We start from the raw sequence: 21,557 nt of genomic DNA on the forward strand, positions 1-21,557 counted from the left end.
GGCCATGACTAAACACTGGACATGGAAGATATAAACCAACACGCCTCCAATGATTGTCCTTGACTTTTATTTATTGTCATAACAAAACACAGTGAAAGTGGGAATTGTCTTCGAGAAATCTTCACTGGTATTCTTTTATCTGAAGGTGTCATCTTCAGTCTTGAAATCAAAGTATGATGACCTATATTAGTCCCTGTGATAATTTTTGCTTCAATCACAACTTTTCCGAGCTTCGTGACTTGTAAACGTGTACCATTACACAATCCATTTGCCTGATCAATGTTTCTGAGTAACATCACCGGAGCACCAAGTTTTAGTACTAATTTATGGTTAGGTAAACCAGATAAACGAAGATTGTTTAACACATCAGAAGGAAACAATGCCATATTAAGCTCTAAAAGGTATGAGATGGGATTACCGATTCTTAAAACACAATGGAACTTTTGCTTTAAAAGAAGGATGGTCCTCAGTTGTCTCTGACCTTTCATTGAAAGAAGGATGTCTGTTGGTATTTAAAAAAACTGCACCATATACATATCTGCTGACACCTTTTGAAAAAGTTCATCATTATCCAACAAAACTCCCAATGACTTCTATGTTCACATCAATATCGTTTGAGAGAAAGTTTGGATGTATGGATTCATTCTCCCATAGTTTTACTGATGTTTGTAAAGACGTGTTGGTAAGTTTTGGTATTTTAATCCAATACTTAAATGTTACTATAGTAATTAGTGATATAGTTGTTAATTTTACTGTACCTTTGTTGATTTCATACTTTTATATGTTTTTGTTCAGCTAATACCCAAAGAGTTAGTCAACGTCAGTATTGGAGTTGGTAAACTTAAAGAGACATTTAAGATCTATGTGAATCCGTGGGACTCTTTTGATGTACTACTTCAACGTGATCCTCTTCGGAATTGTTACTTTATAACCGATGGATCGGAAAAGGTTGTACAATACATGGGTATGCAAACAAGAATTGTACTTGTTTTAAGATACGTAGCGGATTACATCTTTCTGCTTATTGCCTTTGATTTGAATGGATGTGAGATTGTTGCACCAAAATCCAATGACAGTCCGATAGACGATACTTCCTCACCCAATTTGGAAGTTCCTCAAATTACCGAGGATCTGCATCACCAGTCGGATGTTGAAGAATCCAACGACAGAGATTCTGATAGTGATTATGTTGCATCGAATGAATCATCCGATGATATCGACGACGCAGATTTTGATGCTGCTGTCTCAGATTATGAAGCTGATCCTGATGGATACCCCTTACAATTCGTATGGTACTGCAACAAACATTTTGTAAGTTTATTCTGTTAATATATTATTCCTCATTCTTTGGATGTTAAATGTTTGTTACAATTAAACTGTTTTTTTTTTGTTACTTTACTTAAATACATTATGTATTTCTTATTAATTATTGGTATTTTATATTTATTTTTAAGCGTCTGAATGTGAAAGTAGCTTCTTTATCAAGGATTCATAGAACATTGAAGATGACAGTTGAAAATCTGAATGGAGTTGACACTGTAATTGACTTTCGACGGGAGAAGCATGGCAAGGGATTTAGATACGCGGCTTGTCAATTCACCAAGAAGTTCACGAAGCCCAATGGTATCTACAGAAATATGAGATGCAAATTTGTCTACTCTGAAGAAAAAGCCAAGCTGATCTTAAAGAAAGTCTACAGATAGTTGTGGTTGTTGGTATTATCTCATTTGAGATAAATTATGGGATGGTGATGTATCAAACTTCTATATTTTGAAAACTTACGACTTACGAACATTTAAATTATAATCATGTATGCTTATCTTGTTATTTATATTAACTTAAACCTTTTTTGTACATTCTCTATATATTTTAATTGGCTCTTCATGATACATTAAAACTTGTATTATATTCTGTAAATTTATACACTCAACCTCTATTTAGATAAAGTCTGACAAACCAAAAGCTCTGTCAAACAAAAAATCTGTTCAAGCAAAGTCTGTTGTTCCAAACAACATCTGCTGATAAACACAAAGACTGTTATAGCAAATAACCTCTGCTGATAAACACAACCTCTGCTGCTGAATATGAATACAAAATCATCATAAAGCTAACATCTGCTGTTACTTAAAAGGCTTCAACAAATTTATGGGTGATCATTGTCATAACCTCTCTGATACAAACCTCTGACTACAAACAAATTTATGCACTCAACCTCTATTCAGATAAAGTCTTCTGATAAACACAAAGACTGTTATAACAAATAACCTCTGCTAATAAACACAAAGACTGTTATAGCAAATAACCTCTGCTGATAAAACAACCTCTGCTGCTGAATATGAATACAAAAGCATCATAAAGCTAACATCTGCTGTTGAAACAAAGGTCTGCCAAACATAACATCTGCTGATCATTCCACAGTATAAATTGCTAACATCTGCTGTGACTTAACAGTGATACAGTTCAACAGAGGATTTCAAACACCTGTTTACACACGCCTCATGATGAACATCTGCTGATAAACACCAAGATGGTTCAAGCAAAGTTCTGCCAAAGAGAACCTCTGCTATGGACTAACAGATGATGCAGTTCAACAGAGAATGTTTAACAGCAGTGCTTTAACAGACCACGATCAACAGATGATAATATAATAACAATAATATTCAAAATGTAGCAATTACATTTTCATAAATCTAACAACCATCATCGAAGCTGTAACAAAATCTAAACACCGATACACTAAACACTGTTACATAAGAAAAACTGATACATAAATACTGATGTTGAATCCGCTGTAGATACTGAACCACTGCTGTTACTGAGCAGTGGTTTTCCTTTGGTTGATCAGGCCTTAGGTACATAAGTGCCTGTCTTTAACAGCTTTGTCTTCAACAGTGTCCGTCTATTCAATTGAGAGAAATCATTACATTACATCCCTGTTGAAAAACAGAATCAATATATTTAGGGAAAATGGGATTGAAAGATGATAACCCAACAGTGGAGGATCCCATTCGACAGCTCCGATAAATTCAATGGTATTCTCAAACAATGCTTCCTAGATTTTTGAAGACCGACAAAGACCAACAAATGTCCACAGTGATGCTTCTTTAGACATTTGTCGGTCTTCAAAAATCTAGGAAACATTATTTGAGAATACAATTGAATTTACCGGAGATGTAGAATGAGATCCTCAACTGTTGGGTTATCATCTTTCAACCCAATTTTCCCTAAATATATCAATTCTGATTTTCAGACCTCCCAAAGCCACCTATCCGCCTCCAAAAAGATCGAGACATCTTGAAGCATAAGCTGGACTTGCTGTCATTCCACCAGTTGAGTATTTAATCCCAATATATACCAACTGAAAATCAATCTACTCGTAATCACATGGTACACCAATGCAAGCATCTGAATAAACAATAAACAATAACAAATCAAAGACAAAATCACAAGCTACAAACATATCAAACAAATTTCATAGAATCATGATTTATTTTAAACACATATACATCTACTTTTAAACACAAGCAGACATTACCTCTTCATCAATAAAGTTGAGATCCATTTTATAACCTTGATCACATTTGGAAGCTCGGCCAACGAACTCAAGACTTCCACACCAAACAACAAATCCAGCAAGATCTACCTAAAGAACATTTAGCATCCAAACTTTCAGTTCATGATAAAAAGAAAAAAATAAAAAAAATATCTATTTTTAAACTACCGTTCGTCTGCATAATATTCAAATCAATATTAAACATGACGAATAAACAGACATCACCAGGTTTTCTAATTTGCATTGGGATTTCTCCTTTTACAAACATATCAAAATCAATCTACTCGTAATCACATGGTACACCAATGCAAGCATCTGAATAAACAATAACAAATCAAAGACAAAATCAAAAGCTACAAACATATCAATCAAATTTCATAGAATCATGAAAGAAATTAGGTCACGGATTGTTACCAGATTTAGCGAGAGAAGAATCAATGGAAGCATTGGAGAAGATGACGATTTGAAGAAACTTCAATCTGGAAAACACGTAACAAAGCTCAAGAAACCACGAAGAAGAAGGAGAACTGATTACAAAGTATATTAACAATTACCAACAAAATAACAATTATGTGATTTATTTAAAACACATATACATCTATTTTTAAACACAAACAGACATTACCTCTTCATCAATAAAGTTGAGATCCATTTTATAACCTTGATCACATTCGGAAGCTCGGCCAACAAACTCAAGACTTCAACATCAAATAACAAATCCAGCAAGATCTACCTGAAGAACATTTAGCATACAAGCTTTCAATTTGTGATAAAAAGAAAATATCAAAAAATATCTATTTTTAAACTACCATTGATCTGCATAATATTCAAATCGATGTTAAATGCAACGCCTCTGTCGTCTTCATCATCTTCGCTGTATCTACAGTCTTAGAGATAGAGAGTTGAGAGAGAGTAGACAGAGAGATTGAAATGGGTTTTTGAAATTATGATCGAGTTTGGATTTGGGTTTGAATTTACATTTGAGAGAGAGAGAGAGAGAGAGAAGAATTGAAGCTCTGATGACATTAAATGCAAATTACATATCGCTATGAAGTTTTAAATTTCAAATTACCCTCCTATTTTAATGAGACATCAGTGGTTTGAAATTTGAATGAACATCAGTGGTTTCATAATTGAATGTGGGCCAGACCTTTGAAATTGAAAAGTGGGGCAGTGGTTTGGATGGCAGATCTTTGAATTATGATGTCACTATGCTTCCTCTATGGCTGCCACCTCATCGCGGATGACATAAGAAAAGCATTGTTGGACATGCTCTCTAGCTGACACATCAGCTTTTCTTATGTCACTTGGATTTCTCCTTTTATAGAAAGTATAGATATATATATATATATATATATATGGCCAGGATTTAGGGAAAACAGTGAAAAGTGTGAGAACGGTTATGGATCGTCCAATCAAAACAATCTATGGACTAGATTGGTGCGGTGGCGTTATCGTAAATAACATCAGTTTTATTACTAGAACGTGCTTCATTAAGGGTAAAAAGGGTAAACATACTTTCATACATAAAACACCATTGAAATATAAAATGCCATGTAAGTATAAAACGCCAAGTAAGTACAAAAATGCCATAAAACATAAAACGCCATAAAATATAAACACCAAGCCTGAAAGATAAAGCTGAGCAAAACCGGATACTTTGTTAAATGCATTTATTGTTATAATAATATCCTGCCTAAACTACGCGCCAAAAACATCCTATAAATAGAAACGTCTCAGCACCTTCCGTTGATCACACCAAAAAAACACAAACACAATGGTTCCTAAATACCACTCACTGTAAAACGCCAAAAAGTTAGAAAAATCAACGATGGCAAACATCGTTTTATTAGATACTCAGTAATGTTGTGCATGAAGTTTCGTTGAATGGTTTGTTAGGTGAGGGGAGTAAGATTTTTCTGCATGGGATGGACAAATATCAAGAAAAAGAGACTGATGACACCGATATGTCATTTTGTCTTCTTTGTTCTTGAAGAAGGTTTCGATGAGGAGAAGAGACCGATCCCAGTGTAAATGCTATTTTGGACTCGATGATGATAATGAAGATAACGGGGAAATAGCATCCACCCACACGGCGTCGATCTATGTCTCCAACATCCACAAACCCACTTCAACACACGAACAACAAAAAACCACACCAAAACCAAAACGCCATTTATTTGTGACAGTTCTTGTAGTTTCAAAAGAAAAAAGAGACTGATGATAGTGAAGATTTAGAAGATAAATTGCTTCTATTTATTTTTTAATTTTCTTTTTCTGTTGTTTGTTATGTAATTTTCAGCTAAGAACAAAATACATTAACTCTCTAAAAAATTATAATAAAACGCCAATCGAGAAAATGCTTGTGAAACGTCATCATGCCATAAAACGTCCAAACTACAATAAAATTACTTTGGACAAGTATTGTTATAATAAAACTAAAAAAAGTATAAAACAATGTGCAAGAGAATAGAACAAAGTGCCATATTTATCTAAATACCATTGAAAATATAAAACGCCATAATTACAACCATAAAGATGGGACGTTTTACAGCCATAAACAGATGAAGCTGAAACAAAACAGTAACTACAAACAGTAAAATGAAGAGACGGAAACATTATTACTAACATTTATTATATTAAAAGCCACTACATGGGAAATTGAATTTATTTATCTTTTCAAAACGCCATAATTAGCTGTCAGTTTATAGGACTGTATCCTACATGGCGGGAAAAAAGTCATTATAAAAGTAAAATATGTAAACACAACTTAACACGCCACATAGTGTCTAAAACGCCAAACATTCTCCAAAACGCCATACAACTTAAAAAATAGCTAAGGTTATTGTAATGAGGTTTGAGAGGTCGGAGAGACGTTTCAGTCTAAAGTTCTCTCATAGGAGAAAGGGTGAAGATCAAGACAATCAAGGCCATACTTAGTATGGATGAAGGGGTTCAGAGGGATTTCTGGCCCTTGGGGTTCCAATGGCCAACGATTGTGAAAGAACTCGAAAGGTAATAAGAAGATTGGAGAGAAAATTTCCAGCAGAAGATGATGATGATGATATTGACGATACTCCTCTACTGTAACAACCCGACCTTTCGGGTCATTACTAAGATCTGCCATTTATTGCCTAATTACCTTGTACTCTCGAGATTTCAATTATCGCAATGGGTTAAACGATATTTTAAACTATGTTTTACAACGCATTCACAACGCTTACTCAAAACGCATTTATCGCGTTTAACACTATTTACAACGCATACTATTTATACGCAATTTATCGCATATTACATCACATGTTTATACTAAACGCTATCGCATCGCAATCTCATCGCAACTCGAAACACAAATTTACTTTTATGCATTTTATGTGTTATGTGGGTTATTTATGTGATTATTTGTTTAAAGTTATGTGGTTACCTCATTGCAACTCGCTTAAACGCAACGCAACGCTTAACGTGCGTAATGAAAGTCGGAAACCAACAAAACGCAACTAGGCTGGTCGAATGACCACCCGATCGAATGGACATCCGACCTGATGACCATCTGACCGGATGACCATCCGATCGGATGGACATCCAATTGACTTGCCATCCGACCCACTTCCTCCGCCGCTTTACTTTCTCTCTCTCACTATAAATACCCGCATGTCACATCACTATTCACTGATGTGACAGCTCCATTCGACTATACGCTCTCAAGCCCCTTTCAAGCACTTTCTCTCGATTCAAGGCTATTTCGTAAGTATATCTCCCTAAATCTTGTACTTCCATCATCACTACACACTTCTCCATCATCTTCTCCATGAAAACTAGTGATTTTCTCCATGAAATCACCTGATTTGGACTCCTTGAAGGTGACATCATCTCGGCTGCTTATGCAATCAGTTGTGTGACGTCATCTCATCAAGATATGTTTAGATCTAAATGATTTCCAGATTATTTTACACGAATCTCAATGAAAATTCAATGTTTTCAACTGATTTCATCTCTTTTCATACTTTTCTTCAACTTTCCTTCACATTTCATTCAAAGCCGATGGAATCTAGATTCATTCAGGCTCTCTACTCATTCTCTAGTTAAGAGCCGGGCTGAAAACGGATTTCCACCGAAGAGATGACCGATTAACGGGTTGAACATGAAATCTCATCGAGAACAGTTAGTCTGATTGAATGGGGTGATTCCCATCCGATCGACTGAGCTGGACTTGGAGTGTTTCCATTGTTTGACACGTCGTCACGCCGTCTTTGTTAAAACTCAAACTTTTTAACTTAGAAAACTTGTGAAATTTTCAAGACATCAGATCGCCCAATAGAACAGTCATCCGATCGGATGACCATCCGATCGCATGACTATTCGACCAGGTGATCAGCCTCTTTTATAACTCCCAATGTTTTAAAACAATTTGACCAAACTTCAAACCCTTCGTCGAATAGCCATCCGATCGAATGGTCATCCGTCCGGATGACCATCCGACCGGATGACTTGATTAAATGCTACAACGAAAACTTCAAAAGCTTCTAAACACTCATTCGAATGGCTATCCGTTCGAATGGTCATCCGTCCGGATGACCATCCGATCGACTCACCATTTGACACTTATCTCATCTGACGCACTGTTTACACGCTGTTCAACGCTTACGCTACTGTTCTATGCTCACGCTAAACTCCAACGCGCTCCCTTCAATCCAAGACTGTGTTTACTTATTTAAACACAAACTGTGAGTATACTCGAACCCATTTCTTTTAACGCACTTTTGGGTGTTACATACGTGCGCTATCAACGTACACCAACACACAACACAAACACTTTTAAACGTTAACCGCTCTCGCATGTATTACGTGACTCGACGAATGCTTGTATGTTATGTTTACATAGTGATTGTTGCCTGACACCTTAGCAACGATAGTACTATAGTTTGGACTCAGCACCTGTCATGGATAGGAGTTGTTAAGGGTATTACTTCACATGGTCACAGTGGTGATAATGTGTTGCGCATTCTACACTCGCAGTCATGTCGGTTGCATACATCATTGTCGATAGCTTACTTGATTCACATATCTACGTGTTACATGCTGGTTATGCGTAAACGCTTTCGTTATACTGTATGCTATACAAACTTGTGTATTCACCTTTACACTCAGTGTATTGACTTTATTTTAACGTATGTGAAGGTTGATAGGATGCTATGTCTGCTTTGATGAACCAAGTAGGAGGTCTAGAAACTCACCAAATAAGAAATCTGAGTTGTCGGAACAGTTTACTTGTTTTTGAGAAAGACAGTCTGTAATAACTGTTTTTACTTTATATGTTATTGGTATGGGACTTTAACGTTAAATATATTGTCATTAATAGTTGTTATGGATTCTCTTGGACAATCTGTTTCGCTCAGCGCCACGCCCCAATGTTTCCGACATCGGTTGGGGTGTGATATCTACCAACAGTTAGCAGTTGGTTGGTGCATGAAGAAGCAGGAACGGTTGAAGTGAGAAAAGGTGTGAAAGAGGAGCTTTTGTTTGAGATTTGGGTTTAGGGGTTCTCTATTTTTTCCGGGCGACGGGTGGGTGACTGGTGCTCAAATATATATATATATATATATATATATATATATATATATATATATATATATATAATTGTATTAAAATTATACAAATACTACCTATAGAATAATTATCCTTATAGAATTATTTAAAAAAAACCTGATTTACACAAAAGATCCCTTAAGATTTCTGTTATATACCATAAATTAATTATTGTTTGTAAAAGGATGAAAATACCCTCAAAATCAGTTAAAAATAAACAAAGGTTAGTGTTGGTACTTTAACTTGTTACAAAATTAAAATTTAATACCTCAAAATGTTTCTTTAATCTATTAGTATCTTAGGTTGTTACTTTGCATAAACCACAGGAACTAATAGTGTAATTAACTCTCTAATTAATATTAGTGTTTTTTATTTAACTAGGATCAAGACCCGCCCGCGTTGTGGCGCGGGTGCATCGTAAACATTGAATGGATTGGTTCAAACGTTATATGATGCATTAACCATATGAAAACACACATTTCGACGTATCCAGTTGGACTCAATGTAACCTGTATAAGCATTGTGATTGGATCAAACGTATAGTAAATCAAATTCATATCAAACAATCATAACGTATTATATGTGACCCAACTTATACATAGAAAACGTAACGGGTATGAAGCAAAATCTGCACATGTAATCGAAAGTGATTAATTAGAGCTTTCGAAAAAAGGGGAGGAAAAGAAATCATAATTTGACTCCACTCGGTTCGTAACAAACTTTACGAAACACACATAAAATAAACACGAAAAATGTTATATTTGACCTGAATCATTTCCCAAAAAAGTTTAGGTCGAAACGTAGAACAACTTGAATTTATACCAAAACATATATAAAAATATGCACGTAAAAATGGTTTCTTTAAACGGAAACACATTATATTTGACCTGACTCGTCTATAAAAAAAAGTTTACGTCGGAATGTAGAACAAAACATATTTACACCTACCCGTACATAAAATATGCACGTAAATAATAGTTTTTAAGTAAAGGAAGTATAGGGGTAAATCGAAACAAAATATTAGTAAAAAAATTAATAGGTTAAAAACGTTTGTAAAAGAGTGCCAAGTAGCACCAATGCCACAACGGCATCGACTCTCAACATCGTAAAAATAAAATATATAAAATGGGAAAAATTGCACCGAACGAAAAGCAGATTTAAAATCGTTGAACCATACACACCCGTTACAGTGTGTTAACGCGAAGAAATTAACCAGAAACGTAAAACGTAGAAAATAATAACTTAGTCGATCTAGGACCCGCCTGTTGCGGCGAATTTGTCAAAAGGTAAAAATGGACACGTTGCGACGGGTCTGTCAAATATGAAAAAATAGAGCAAAAAACGTTGAACCTCACATACACGCTACGATGTGTTAACTCGCAAAATTTAGAACGAAACGTAAAACTTGCAAAAGGTAAAAAATATGGGTGACCAAAGTTGTAAATATATAGTGTTGTGTTAAATTATAAAAGATGGAAAACTTTGGGTTAAAAGTAAAAAATTAAAAGGGGTTAAAATAAAAAATATGAAAATGTTTGGGTTAAAATTGAAAATTCAAAGTTTTTTTTTTTTTGAAAAACTCCCAAAGCTTGGGATACAACACATAATGTAACATAAAGTTGCTAATTTATACTTTGTTAATAGATTTGTTTTACTTTTTAAATATAAAATAAATCAAAAGGTGTATACCATGTGTCACCACACGCCACCCTTCCACGCTTCATCTCACCCCGCGCTTTTTGGCACCACGCCACCCTTCTTACTGGCGCTGGCGTGGCTGCCACATGGTGTTTCCTGCACTCTCACACCGCATAGCCTAATTACACTTTAATCTCTCATGTTTAACTAAATTCTGGTTAATTAGTACTATTCAGATTTTATTCCACTTATAAAAAAGGAAAATTGGTTTTTAATAAACCAACCTTCGTTCCGTTGGTAAATAATAATCTTATCTACGTAATTGATATACAATAATCCTACCTATCAACATGTTGGTACTCAATGAACTTCCGTTAATTTTTTTTAACTGAAGTTAATTTTTAAGTTTTATTTATTACACAAAAATTCCCTGTAGTTGTAATTTACTAGTTTTAACTATTTTATAAAACAAAAAAAAACCTCAAGGGACTGTAATTTACTAGTTTTAAAATAGTTAAAACTAGTAAATTACAACTACAAGGACTGTTTGTGTAATAAATAAAACTTAAAAACTAGCTTGAGTTAAAAAAAATTAACGAAAGTTCATTGAGTACCAACATGTTGATAGGTAGGATTATTATATACCAATTATGTAGGTAAGATTATTATTTACCAACGGGACAAAGTTTGATTTATTAAAAACCAATTTTCCTATAAAAAACTAACTTATTCATGATTTTTTAATGGTAATGACTTTTTTGCACGTTAATATTTTTTAATAGTTACACCATAAAACGAGCATTTTATTATCTTTAATTTGAGTATAGCATTGTTATAGTTGTTAAATTAAAAAATGATATGTTACCTTACTATCAATGACGATGGGTGAGTAATAGCTAAATTATTCACCGAAACTATATCGAAAATAGACGAATATTCTTGAATCTGCAATGATAGACATTTTACTATTACTGGTCTAGTGGTATAGTGTTTGTCTCTTACAAAAGTAATGTGTATTTGAATCCTTACAAGCAGGGCCGACCCTAAAAATTTGTGTGCCCTATTTGAGCTCGAAAAAATGTGCCCTTCGTTCTTAAGGAAATATATAATATAAACTAGTTTTTTATAGAATCTTTAACGCCTAAATAATCGACAAAGTTTCTAACAAATTAAGTTAACTCCTAAATAATCAACATTTATAAATTGGTATTTAATAAAAAAACATAAAACTTTAAATCTTTAAAGTTTTTATTTAAATTTTATAAAAGAAATGTAGTTTTATATAGTTTGTAAAATTTTAATATATAAGTTTAAAAAACCAAAAACTGAAGGATTAAACCTGACTTATTGTAATGTCATATGACATAAGTTAAATTCCAAATCTATTTTGTAAATAACTATAACCGTAGGAACCATTTGTGTGAATCACTAAAACTTGCAATAACAAAAAGAGACACTTTTCTGTTAGTCTTCTCCGGTGGTTTCGCCTAAGGATGAGATAGGTACGATACCGGTATCATACCGGTACCGCTACCGTAAATATCGTTACTGAAATTGAGGAAATATGGATACCGATTACCGTACCGTATTTATAGATTCGGTATCGGTATTTCGGTAATTTACCACGTTGGTATCGCTTTGGTGTCATCCATTGTTTTACCTAAAAAAATTTCATGTGAAACCCATCCATCCATTATTAACTGAACTAGAGGAATGTAAACAAAAGGTAAACATATTAGATAATAAAAAAAAAATCAAAAGGTAAACATCCATGCGTTTGACTTTTAACATCGAAATTCCAACATGTTTAAAAAATCAACATAATTGATTAAAAATAACCAAACAAAAGAAATTTGATTTTGGTTTTTGTAAAACAATGTTCAAGAAAATATAACTTCATAGTGGGATCTAAGATAATAGCAAAATACATAAAGTCATTATAAAATTCGGTATTAATACCGGTATTTACCGAATAATACCGGTACCGGTACCGTTTTTTACCGATACCGAATTTCGAAAAATCTATTACCGATACCGGTACCGTTTATGATCGGTACGGTACGGTATCGGTACGATATCGGTATTTCGGTAAAAATTCTCATCCCTAGTTTCGCCGGAATTCTAGTAACCTCAGGCCGTTAACCCATTCATTTTAACCCACTTTTTTATGATAACACTTATCTCCATCTTATCTTAACTAATAACATTCGAGTTTAATCCCATAAAACGCTGAGAATCATGCTCAATCCGATAACCCATAACACCCAAAAGCCAAACTGCCGCCAAACCTCCAATTGCATCACTCAAAGCATCTCTGGTAAAATATGCCCTTCGGAATCTCGGGCCCTGGTCGGTGGTCCTCCCCTCCCACCTAAAGGCCGCCGCTGCTTACCAATGGGGTGGTGGTCCATTGGCAAGAGTAAAAGCCCTTAAGCACCTTGGGAGAGAGGGGTTTTGTTCAAATCCCACATGAAAAAAAAAAAAAAAAAAAAAATTTGACGTTAAAAAAAAAGCATTTCTCAACTCATTAAATTCTCTTGCAATCATGATTGAACAAAACCACACATATAATATAAAATCTCATTTATACTGTTTAAACAAAATCTCTTTTAATTAGTTTCCAAATTTCCAAATTTAACTTATTCTTTTGGTACTATGTAAAAACACTTGCAAGTATTATAGTAAAACGATACCACATATAAAAATTTAACTTATTCTTTTGGTGCTATGTAAAAACACTTGCAAGTATTATAGTAAAACGACACCACACATAAAAAAAGTTATTTGTTCGACAAGTAACCAATACAATATTCAAAACTGACTATAATTAATCCCTTAATACTTCATAACTTGTATAATTCCTAACCGACAAACATTTAAATCTGAAAACGATCCCATTGTAAACAAACTAAAAAAACAATAAACATAAACTAAACAATAACCTCTAGTCACGAACACAAGAATACATCCAACCTGTCCCAATCATTTCATTGTACTTAGCAGTCCACTTTCCATTATGACCAAATCAAAACCAACCGTCTGATCAAAACGAATACATTTGGTGATCAGTAGCTCAACACCCCCCCCCCCCACTTACAAAACCAAACACCTTTGACCAGACAACATAAACCAATTGCTATGGGAGTTCTTGAAAAAGCTCACAACATAAAGATCCTAGGCTCCGGCAGCCAGACCATAATCTTGGCACACGGTTTTGGTACGGACCAGTCGGTATGGAAACATCTGGTACCTCATCTAGTAGACGATTACAAGGTTGTTTTGTTCGATACGATGGGGGCGGGTACGACGAATCCTGAATACTTTGATTTTGATAGGTATGCTACCCTTGAAGGGTTTGCATACGATGTTATTGGCATTCTTGAGGAACTTCGGGTTTGTTCATGTATATATGTTGGTCACTCGGTGTCTACTATGATTGGGGCTTTGGCTTCTATTCTTCGTCCTGATCTGTTTTCTAAACTTGTAATGATTGCGGGTTCTCCGAGGTTAGTTAAACGATTGTACGATGATGTTTTTTTTAGGTGCTGATTTTGGTGAGTTGACTTTTTTTGGAAACGTTAATTTACCGTGATGATTACGTGGGGATTAGGTCACCAGAAGTTGAAACACGTTTTTGACTTCTGTTTGGAGGTTAATTACATTTTTTTTTCATAACGCCAACAAAAACTTTTTTTTTGGAGGTTAATTACTTAATTACCGTTTAACACAAGTAAATATTAAAAACTATATATTACTTTTTAGTAAATTATGAGAAAATGTCTAAATTTCAACGTTCAAATATATATTGTTCGAGGGAGTTGTAGCTTTCAATCATAAAACATAATATTTAATATTATAACAATTATAAAACTTATTATTTTTTGATGACGTTTTTATTTTATAGTTACCTCTTGCTATTTCTTTGTTAAATTTTAAAAATAATAATCAGCAAATAGTAACCGAGTTTCATATCTATTCTATTTAGATCGCTTAGTTTTAATATTGTAAAAAAAAAAATCATAACAGTGAAAAAATATTAAAAACTTGAGTAGTTTTTGTCGTCAGATTAATGTTTAACTGACTTTACCGAAACAATTAAAACTTGGTTACTTTAATAACATATTCTTCTATTAATATTTGTACTTTTATAGGTATTTGAACGATCCAGATTACTTTGGAGGATTTGAGCAAGAAGATCTTGACCAACTATTTGAAGCAATGCAATCGAATTATAAGGCATGGTGTTCTGGTTTCGCTCCATTAGCAATTGGCGGGGATATGGAATCTGTAGCAGTTCAAGAATTTAGTCGAACCCTTTTCAATATGAGACCAGACATAGCCTATAGTGTCTTACAAACCATATTCCAAATTGACATGAGGAATCTGTTGCGTCATGTTACAGTCCCATGTCACATCATACAAAGCATGAAAGATCTGGCGGTTCCAGTGGTTGTGGCTGAGTACCTTCACCAGAACCTTGGTGGTGAGTCCATTGTTGAGGTCATGTCGACTGATGGTCATCTCCCGCAGTTGAGCTCCCCAGATGTCGTGGTTCCGGTCATTCTCAGGCACATTCGTTGTGATATCGCGTTGTAGTTATGTTTAGGTTATTTGTTTGGGTTACTTTAATTGGTTGTGTGCACTACAACTTGTTGATAAAGCCTTCTTATCAGTTTGGAATAATATTGTAATAGTGTGTATGCTTCTTTTTTGGTACTTACATATCTTTTGTATATAAAACTTTCTTTTGTGTACTTTAATTGGTTCTGTTTACTACAACTTGTTGATAAAAAAAAATGTTTTATTATTATATTATTATGATAATACCTAGATCTCTAATATAACAATTTCACTTTATACAAAAACTAACAAATGTATTGGTCAGATTTAAAAGAAACCTGCATGCTTGATCAAGCAAAATAAAAAAGAAAAGGTTTCTAAGTCATAAAAGCATCAATCAGACACAAGAGTTGTTAAAAAATTAAGATATTCCATCTTACGTACATATATAATATATTATGTATTAAAAATGTAATTTAGAACTATTAATAAAGGACTAAAAAGGGTAAGTAAAAAAACTAAAGTGATATTGCTGTATATTTGAACAGGTCAATAAAAAAAAATGTGATATTGCTGTCACTAGTTTGGGTTGACCGAGCTTCAGCCTCGGACTTGGTTAGGTTGTATGGGACAAAGTGACAAACTCCAGCTCAAGATATCATCTTAGGACAGTTGATTTTTTATTTACTGTTAGGATTGTCTTAATAAGAAGTAATCAAGACTTAATAGTGGATTAACTAGTTTGCACGCTGCAGACCCAAGTGCCTCGGCACCATCTGATGTTATTGTATTATATTTATTATACGTGATTGATGGTTGCTATTGCATTATATATATAAGATTGTTGGAGCATTGTCACAGTTGTTGCAATGACCATGTGTGATAGAAGTATGTTACCTAAGACTTGATATGAGAGATTGATAATATGTTTCTCATATAATAAAAGTGATAGGAGATACCGGGTCGAAAAAACTAATACACAATGTTTTTAAGTAAAGGATATAAAGAATGATAAAGCCATTCAATGTCCAACCATAGTAGACACAGATTTTTGCAACCCATGGAGTTAATTTCCAAGTGGAGCTAAGGGCTTCCAATTTTCAGAGACCAAGATTAGGCCAGAGGCATATAAACGCTTTTGTTAGCCAAACTAGTGACTATAAGCTCCATTGCAAGCTTCTGATATTGAAACCTAATAAAGCAAACATTGCGAGAAACTAAAATAATTAAAGAACAAAAATTTAATGTTTTTATCCACTATTTTAAATCAAAACATAACATCAAATTTAACAAACAATAAACCTGAAACATAAAAATAAAACTCCACAAAATAAAATCAAACCAGAACCTAAAACTGAAACATAAAAATAAAACTCCACAAAATAAAATCAAACCAGAACCTAAAAATCATGCTAAAACAATATGTAAGGGAGAAGAAGAATTCAATAGAAACTCACTTCAAGTTGAGCCGGTGCTGCAAAGATGTATGTAATATCAAAGTAAAACTTCCAAAATAGTTCCAGATCCGGTTATCACACATTCACACTTATCACACTTTGCTTCAAGATCCGGATACTAAAAAGTATGAAAAATACAAATGAATAAGCTACCACTTTGCCCTGAGCCGTCGCCCATCCCGCACACCCTTCGGGCCAGCCCTGACCCAAGACTTAATGATTATGATAATTACTCTGTATAATTTAGACTTAAAGGCTGTTTGGCAACATCTGAACCAATAAGTGATTATGATAATTACTCTTTATAATTTAGACCTAGGGGCTGTTTGGCAATATCTGAACCAATAAGTACTTAAGGGCGGCAGAGAGGAGGGGGGGAGGAGATGTTGGTGGCTGTGGAGGAGAAAGAGGTGTGCAGTGTATTGAGGAGAAGGGCGGATTGTTTTGTTAGGGCAAGGGGTAGGAGTGTCAAATTTTTCATTCAGATAATAAAAGTTGTTGAACCATTCAGAGCTGAATGGTTCCATTAAGAGGTTAAGTTTTTGTGAACCAAACAGCCCATATCACTGACCGATTCAGAGGTAGGCTCTTAATGAGTCCATTCAGATGTAAACAAACAGACCTTAAGTTTACATATTTACATCACTTTGTATTTGAAGACAACTATTGAAAAATTTATTTCCACCGAATATGTTCTTGAATTCTAGTATCAATCGTTCACATTAGGTCACATCTATAGTGAGGTGTGACAAGTTGATATTAGAGACCAAAATTTTATTTTGAATCGATAAAAAGTGGTTAATTAAGAACATAGGAGATGCATAAGTATAAGTAACTATACTTATCATCTATAATATATGTTCATCTTTCTATTATTATCCAAGATATAAATATTAAATACATTCGGTGTTTTTAACGCCTGATTTAAATAGGGATGTGGCGAGTAATGAAGCCAGGCCAAGTGTGGTGAGGCCTGTTGAGGTGGACAATGGGAATGGTTCAATATTACAGACGCAAGAGAAGGTCACCAGGGATGAAGTTAATGTTACAATTAATTTGGCTAAGAGGTTAGGTGTAACGAACCTTGATAGATTTGAAGACTCATTAGTGAAGGTTGTTAATAACGAAGGTTTTCAATCGGATGGTCAATGAATATTCTTTCAGTGAATATAAGAGGGTTGGGAAGTGAAGGTAAGAGGGATTGGATTCGTAATCTGCATAGAACAAATGATATTGGGTTTGTGATGCTACAAGAAACACAGTTCTCGTCATGGATGGCACAGATATTGGAAGGTTTTGGGGTAATGGAGATTGCCATTTTGATCATGTTGATGCTACGGGGCGGTCGGGTGGTCTAATTTCAATTTGTGATCCAAAGAAGTCTGTGAAGGTATCGGTGGATAAGCATAGAAATTTCTTGACTGTGTATTGGAAGATGAAGGATAGTGGGAAAGATATGACCATTATTAACATGTACGCTCCACAGAAGTTGATAGATAAGAAGGCGCTTTGGACCGAGTTAGAATGGGTGATTGTCCAGGATTCGAGTTACTGGATTGTGGGAGGGGATTTCAATTGTGTGAGAGATCGAAGTGAACGTAGAAACTCCAAATTCATTGCTTCTGCGACTAACGATTTTAAAGAATTTTTAGATGGAGTCGGGTTACATGAATATGGGTTGAGAGGCCGAAAGTTCACCATTGTGTCAGGAAATAAATGCAGCCGAATTGACAGATTGTTTGTGTCTTGGAGTTTCTTAAACGACTGGCCAAATGCTGAATACAGAGCTCTGGCGAGGGAGAAATCGGATCATAGCCCCTTAATTTTAAAGGTAGAATATCGGAACTTTGGTGCTAAACCATTTCATTTCTTCAATTCGTGGTTGTATAGAGATGGATTTGATGATGTGGTAGTAAAGGCGGCTTCGGATTTCAATGGGAGTGGGCCACCGGATATTGTGTTAATGAATAAGTTCAAGAGAATTAGGCAAGAAATTGTCAAGTGGAGAATGAAGCTTACTGTTAATGAATTAGAGGAGGAGGCAAATCTTCAGTAGGAGCTTCCTGAATTGGACAAGATTATTGAAGACAGAGACTTTACCGAGGCTGAACAATGGGTGTACGGGGAAACTAAGACAAAGATTAAAGAATTAGAAGCTTTCAAAGTTAAAGACCTTATACAGAAAGCGAGGGTGCGATGGGCTAAAGAAGGAGACGAGAATACGAGCGAGGGTGCGATGGGCTAATTCGATTCCAGGTATGATAGTTAATTGTGTTTGGATTTCTAAACCGTCTCTAGTCAAAAGAGAGGTGTTCGGATTTTTTAATAATAAGTTTGTGGAAGAAATGAAGGATCGGTCGGCTCTAGTTTGTCCCGATTTAAAACAGATCAGTGAGGAGACTGCTGAGGAAATTATTTGTCCTTTCTCGGAAAAGGAGATTAAAGACGCCGTGTTTGAATGTGGTAGTGATAAAGCCCTGGGGCCGGATGGTTTTAACTTTCATTTTATGAAGAAGTTTTGGTCAATCTTCGAAGCCGAGTTCATGAAGATATTTCAGCAATTCTCAGAAACAGGGATCATTAATCGTGGAGTAGGTTCGACGTTTATTACATTGGTTCCTAAAGTTAGCGACCCGGTGGGACTTGGTGAGTATCGACCGATCAATCTCATTGGGGTGGTTAGCAAGGTTATTTCTAAAGTTCTTGCTAATAGATTGAAGAAGGTGATGGGTTCAATCACTCATGAGACACAATCGGCTTTCATATCGGGGAGGTATATTCTTGATGGTCCTTTAATCATTAGTGAAATTTTATCTTGGGCGAAACGGATGGCGAAAGATCTCTTTATATTTAAAATAGATTTCGAAAAAGCATAAGATAACGTGCATTGGGAGTTTTTGTTGTCTGTGATGCGTCAAATGAATTTTCCTAAAGTTTGGTGTAGGTGGATATATGGTGTGTTATCTTCAGCCCGTTCTTCAGTGTTAGTTAATGGGAAGCCAACTTTCGAGTTTAGTTGCGGTAAAGGTATTCGTCAAGGAGATCCGATTTCCCCGTTCTTGTTTATTATAGTGATGGAGGCGTTTTCGAGCATTATTCGGAAGGCTTGTGACATTGGTTCGTTTGATGGTGTGCGGCTTCTTAACGGGGGCCCGACCGTTTCTCATTTACTATATGCGGACGACGCTATGGTAATGGGTGAATGGTCTCAAATCAATTTTCAAGCTCTAAGGAAGATTTTGCGGATATTCCATTTGTGCTCGGGACTTAGGATAAATATACATAAGTCGACCTTGTTAGGGGTAGGGAAGACAGAGGAGGAAGTGAGTTTAAAGGCGAGTGTGTTGGGATGTAGACCGGGTGTTACTCTGTTTAAGTATTTGGGTATTCAAGTGGGTGCTAACATGAGTCGTATCAACAATTGGGAATCGGTGGTGAAAGTGTTTAATAGTATATTGTCGAATTGGAAGGCTAATGCGTTATCAATGGAGGGAAGGGTTTGCTAATTAAATCCATATTAGAAAGTCTTCCAACATATTACTTCTCTTTATACTAAGCCCCGGTAGCTGTGGTGAATAAACTTGAATCAATTATTAAGCGTTTTCTATGGGGAGGAAATGATGAGGTGATTAAAGTTCATTGGGTTGCTTGGGATAAGGTGACGAAGGCGAAAAGTGATGGAGGTTTGGGTTTAAATAAGCTTGAGGTGAGCAATAATGCGCTATTATTGAAGTGGCTATGGAGATACAGAATTGAATGTGATACTCTTTGGAAAAAGGTGGTAGATGCAATACACGTTTCGGGAAGGAAGTGGGATGAGTATCCTTCGAACAAAAGAATTTCTGGCACTTGGAGTAAATTAGTTAATGTTGGGTACCGGTTGAAGGTTCAAGGCGTCAAGTTTGTAAATATGATCCTGGGTATTGTGGGGAATGGTACGAGGATAAAGTTTTGGATTGATCCTTGGATAAATTGTGAGCCGTTAAAAGAGTTATTTCCGTCTTTATTTCGGCTAGAAAGCAACAAATGGTGTAAGGTCTCTGAGAGAATTGGGACACAAACCGAAGTGGGAATGGTTAGATGGGTCTGGAAGAGATACCCCGATTCGGAAACAGAGATTGCCGAGGCAGTGGCTTGTCATAGATTGATTTCGGACGCACGGTTAAATAACAAGAATGATGAATGGGCCTGGAGCAAAGGGATGAATACCGAGTATTCGGTGAACGAAACTAGATCGTGGCTGCTCGGTGATGTTTTGTAGGATGATAGTCATAAGCTTAAGTGGTGTAAGTGGGTCATTTTACATTTAGTATCTGTTTTACTTGTTTCAATTTTTTTAATCCACGAAGTGAAAATAGCAAATAAATAGATAGATTTCACATTTAATATCTGCTTTACTTCTTGCAAAATTTTTTTGAATGAATAAACTTGCATTTTATAGGGATTGAACCTCAAATCTTCTACTACCCTAAACTCTATCTAACTCACCAATACCACTTGTTACAATTAAAAGACAAAAAACACAATTCTATAGGAATGACACTAAGAAACCAAACACCGCAATAAATACTCTAAGGCCACCCGGGTCGGTCAGTGATGGAAGGAGAACAACGCGTGATACCGCGTGATACACCACCGCCGGTGGTTTCCACAACGCGTGGATTTCATAACGCGTTGAATTTATCACGCATTTTACATGTTTGAGTGGTGAGTTATTTTTAAATGGAGATGGGTGTGTGGTGAGTGATGGTCATTTCCACTAA

The 21,557-nt window shown here is 35.2% G+C and overlaps 2 protein-coding genes across 2 annotated transcripts; both read left to right on the plus strand.

The window, feature by feature from the left end:
- The first annotated feature begins 13,834 nt into the window (after positions 1-13,834).
- LOC110895190 (probable esterase KAI2) lies at positions 13,835-15,537 on the plus strand. Its single transcript, XM_022142466.2, has 2 exons — positions 13,835-14,283; positions 14,929-15,537. Exons 1-2 carry the CDS (start codon positions 13,916-13,918, stop codon positions 15,371-15,373), a joined length of 813 nt encoding a protein of 270 aa, XP_021998158.1. The 5' UTR covers positions 13,835-13,915; the 3' UTR covers positions 15,374-15,537.
- A 2,527-nt stretch (positions 15,538-18,064) lies between these two features.
- On the plus strand, positions 18,065-18,850 carry LOC110893012. Its single transcript, XM_022140136.1, has one exon. It carries the CDS (start codon positions 18,065-18,067, stop codon positions 18,848-18,850), a length of 786 nt encoding a protein of 261 aa, XP_021995828.1.
- Positions 18,851-21,557: the final 2,707 nt, after the last annotated feature.

This window comes from Helianthus annuus, chromosome 9 (assembly GCF_002127325.2).
Source record: "Helianthus annuus cultivar XRQ/B chromosome 9, HanXRQr2.0-SUNRISE, whole genome shotgun sequence".
NCBI lineage: Eukaryota > Viridiplantae > Streptophyta > Magnoliopsida > Asterales > Asteraceae > Helianthus > Helianthus annuus.

What these genes read in the sequence shown, in the direction of transcription:
- LOC110895190 (XM_022142466.2), top strand. Translation starts at nt 13,916, where the DNA reads ATGGGAGTTCTTGAAAAAGCTCACAACATAAAGATCCTAGGCTCCGGC. An exon ending in ATGATTGCGGGTTCTCCGAG is followed by an intron (nt 14,284 to 14,928) that starts GTTAGTTAAACG and finishes GTACTTTTATAG; the next exon opens with GTATTTGAACGATCCAGATT.
- LOC110893012 (XM_022140136.1), top strand. Translation starts at nt 18,065, where the DNA reads ATGGATGGCACAGATATTGGAAGGTTTTGGGGTAATGGAGATTGCCAT.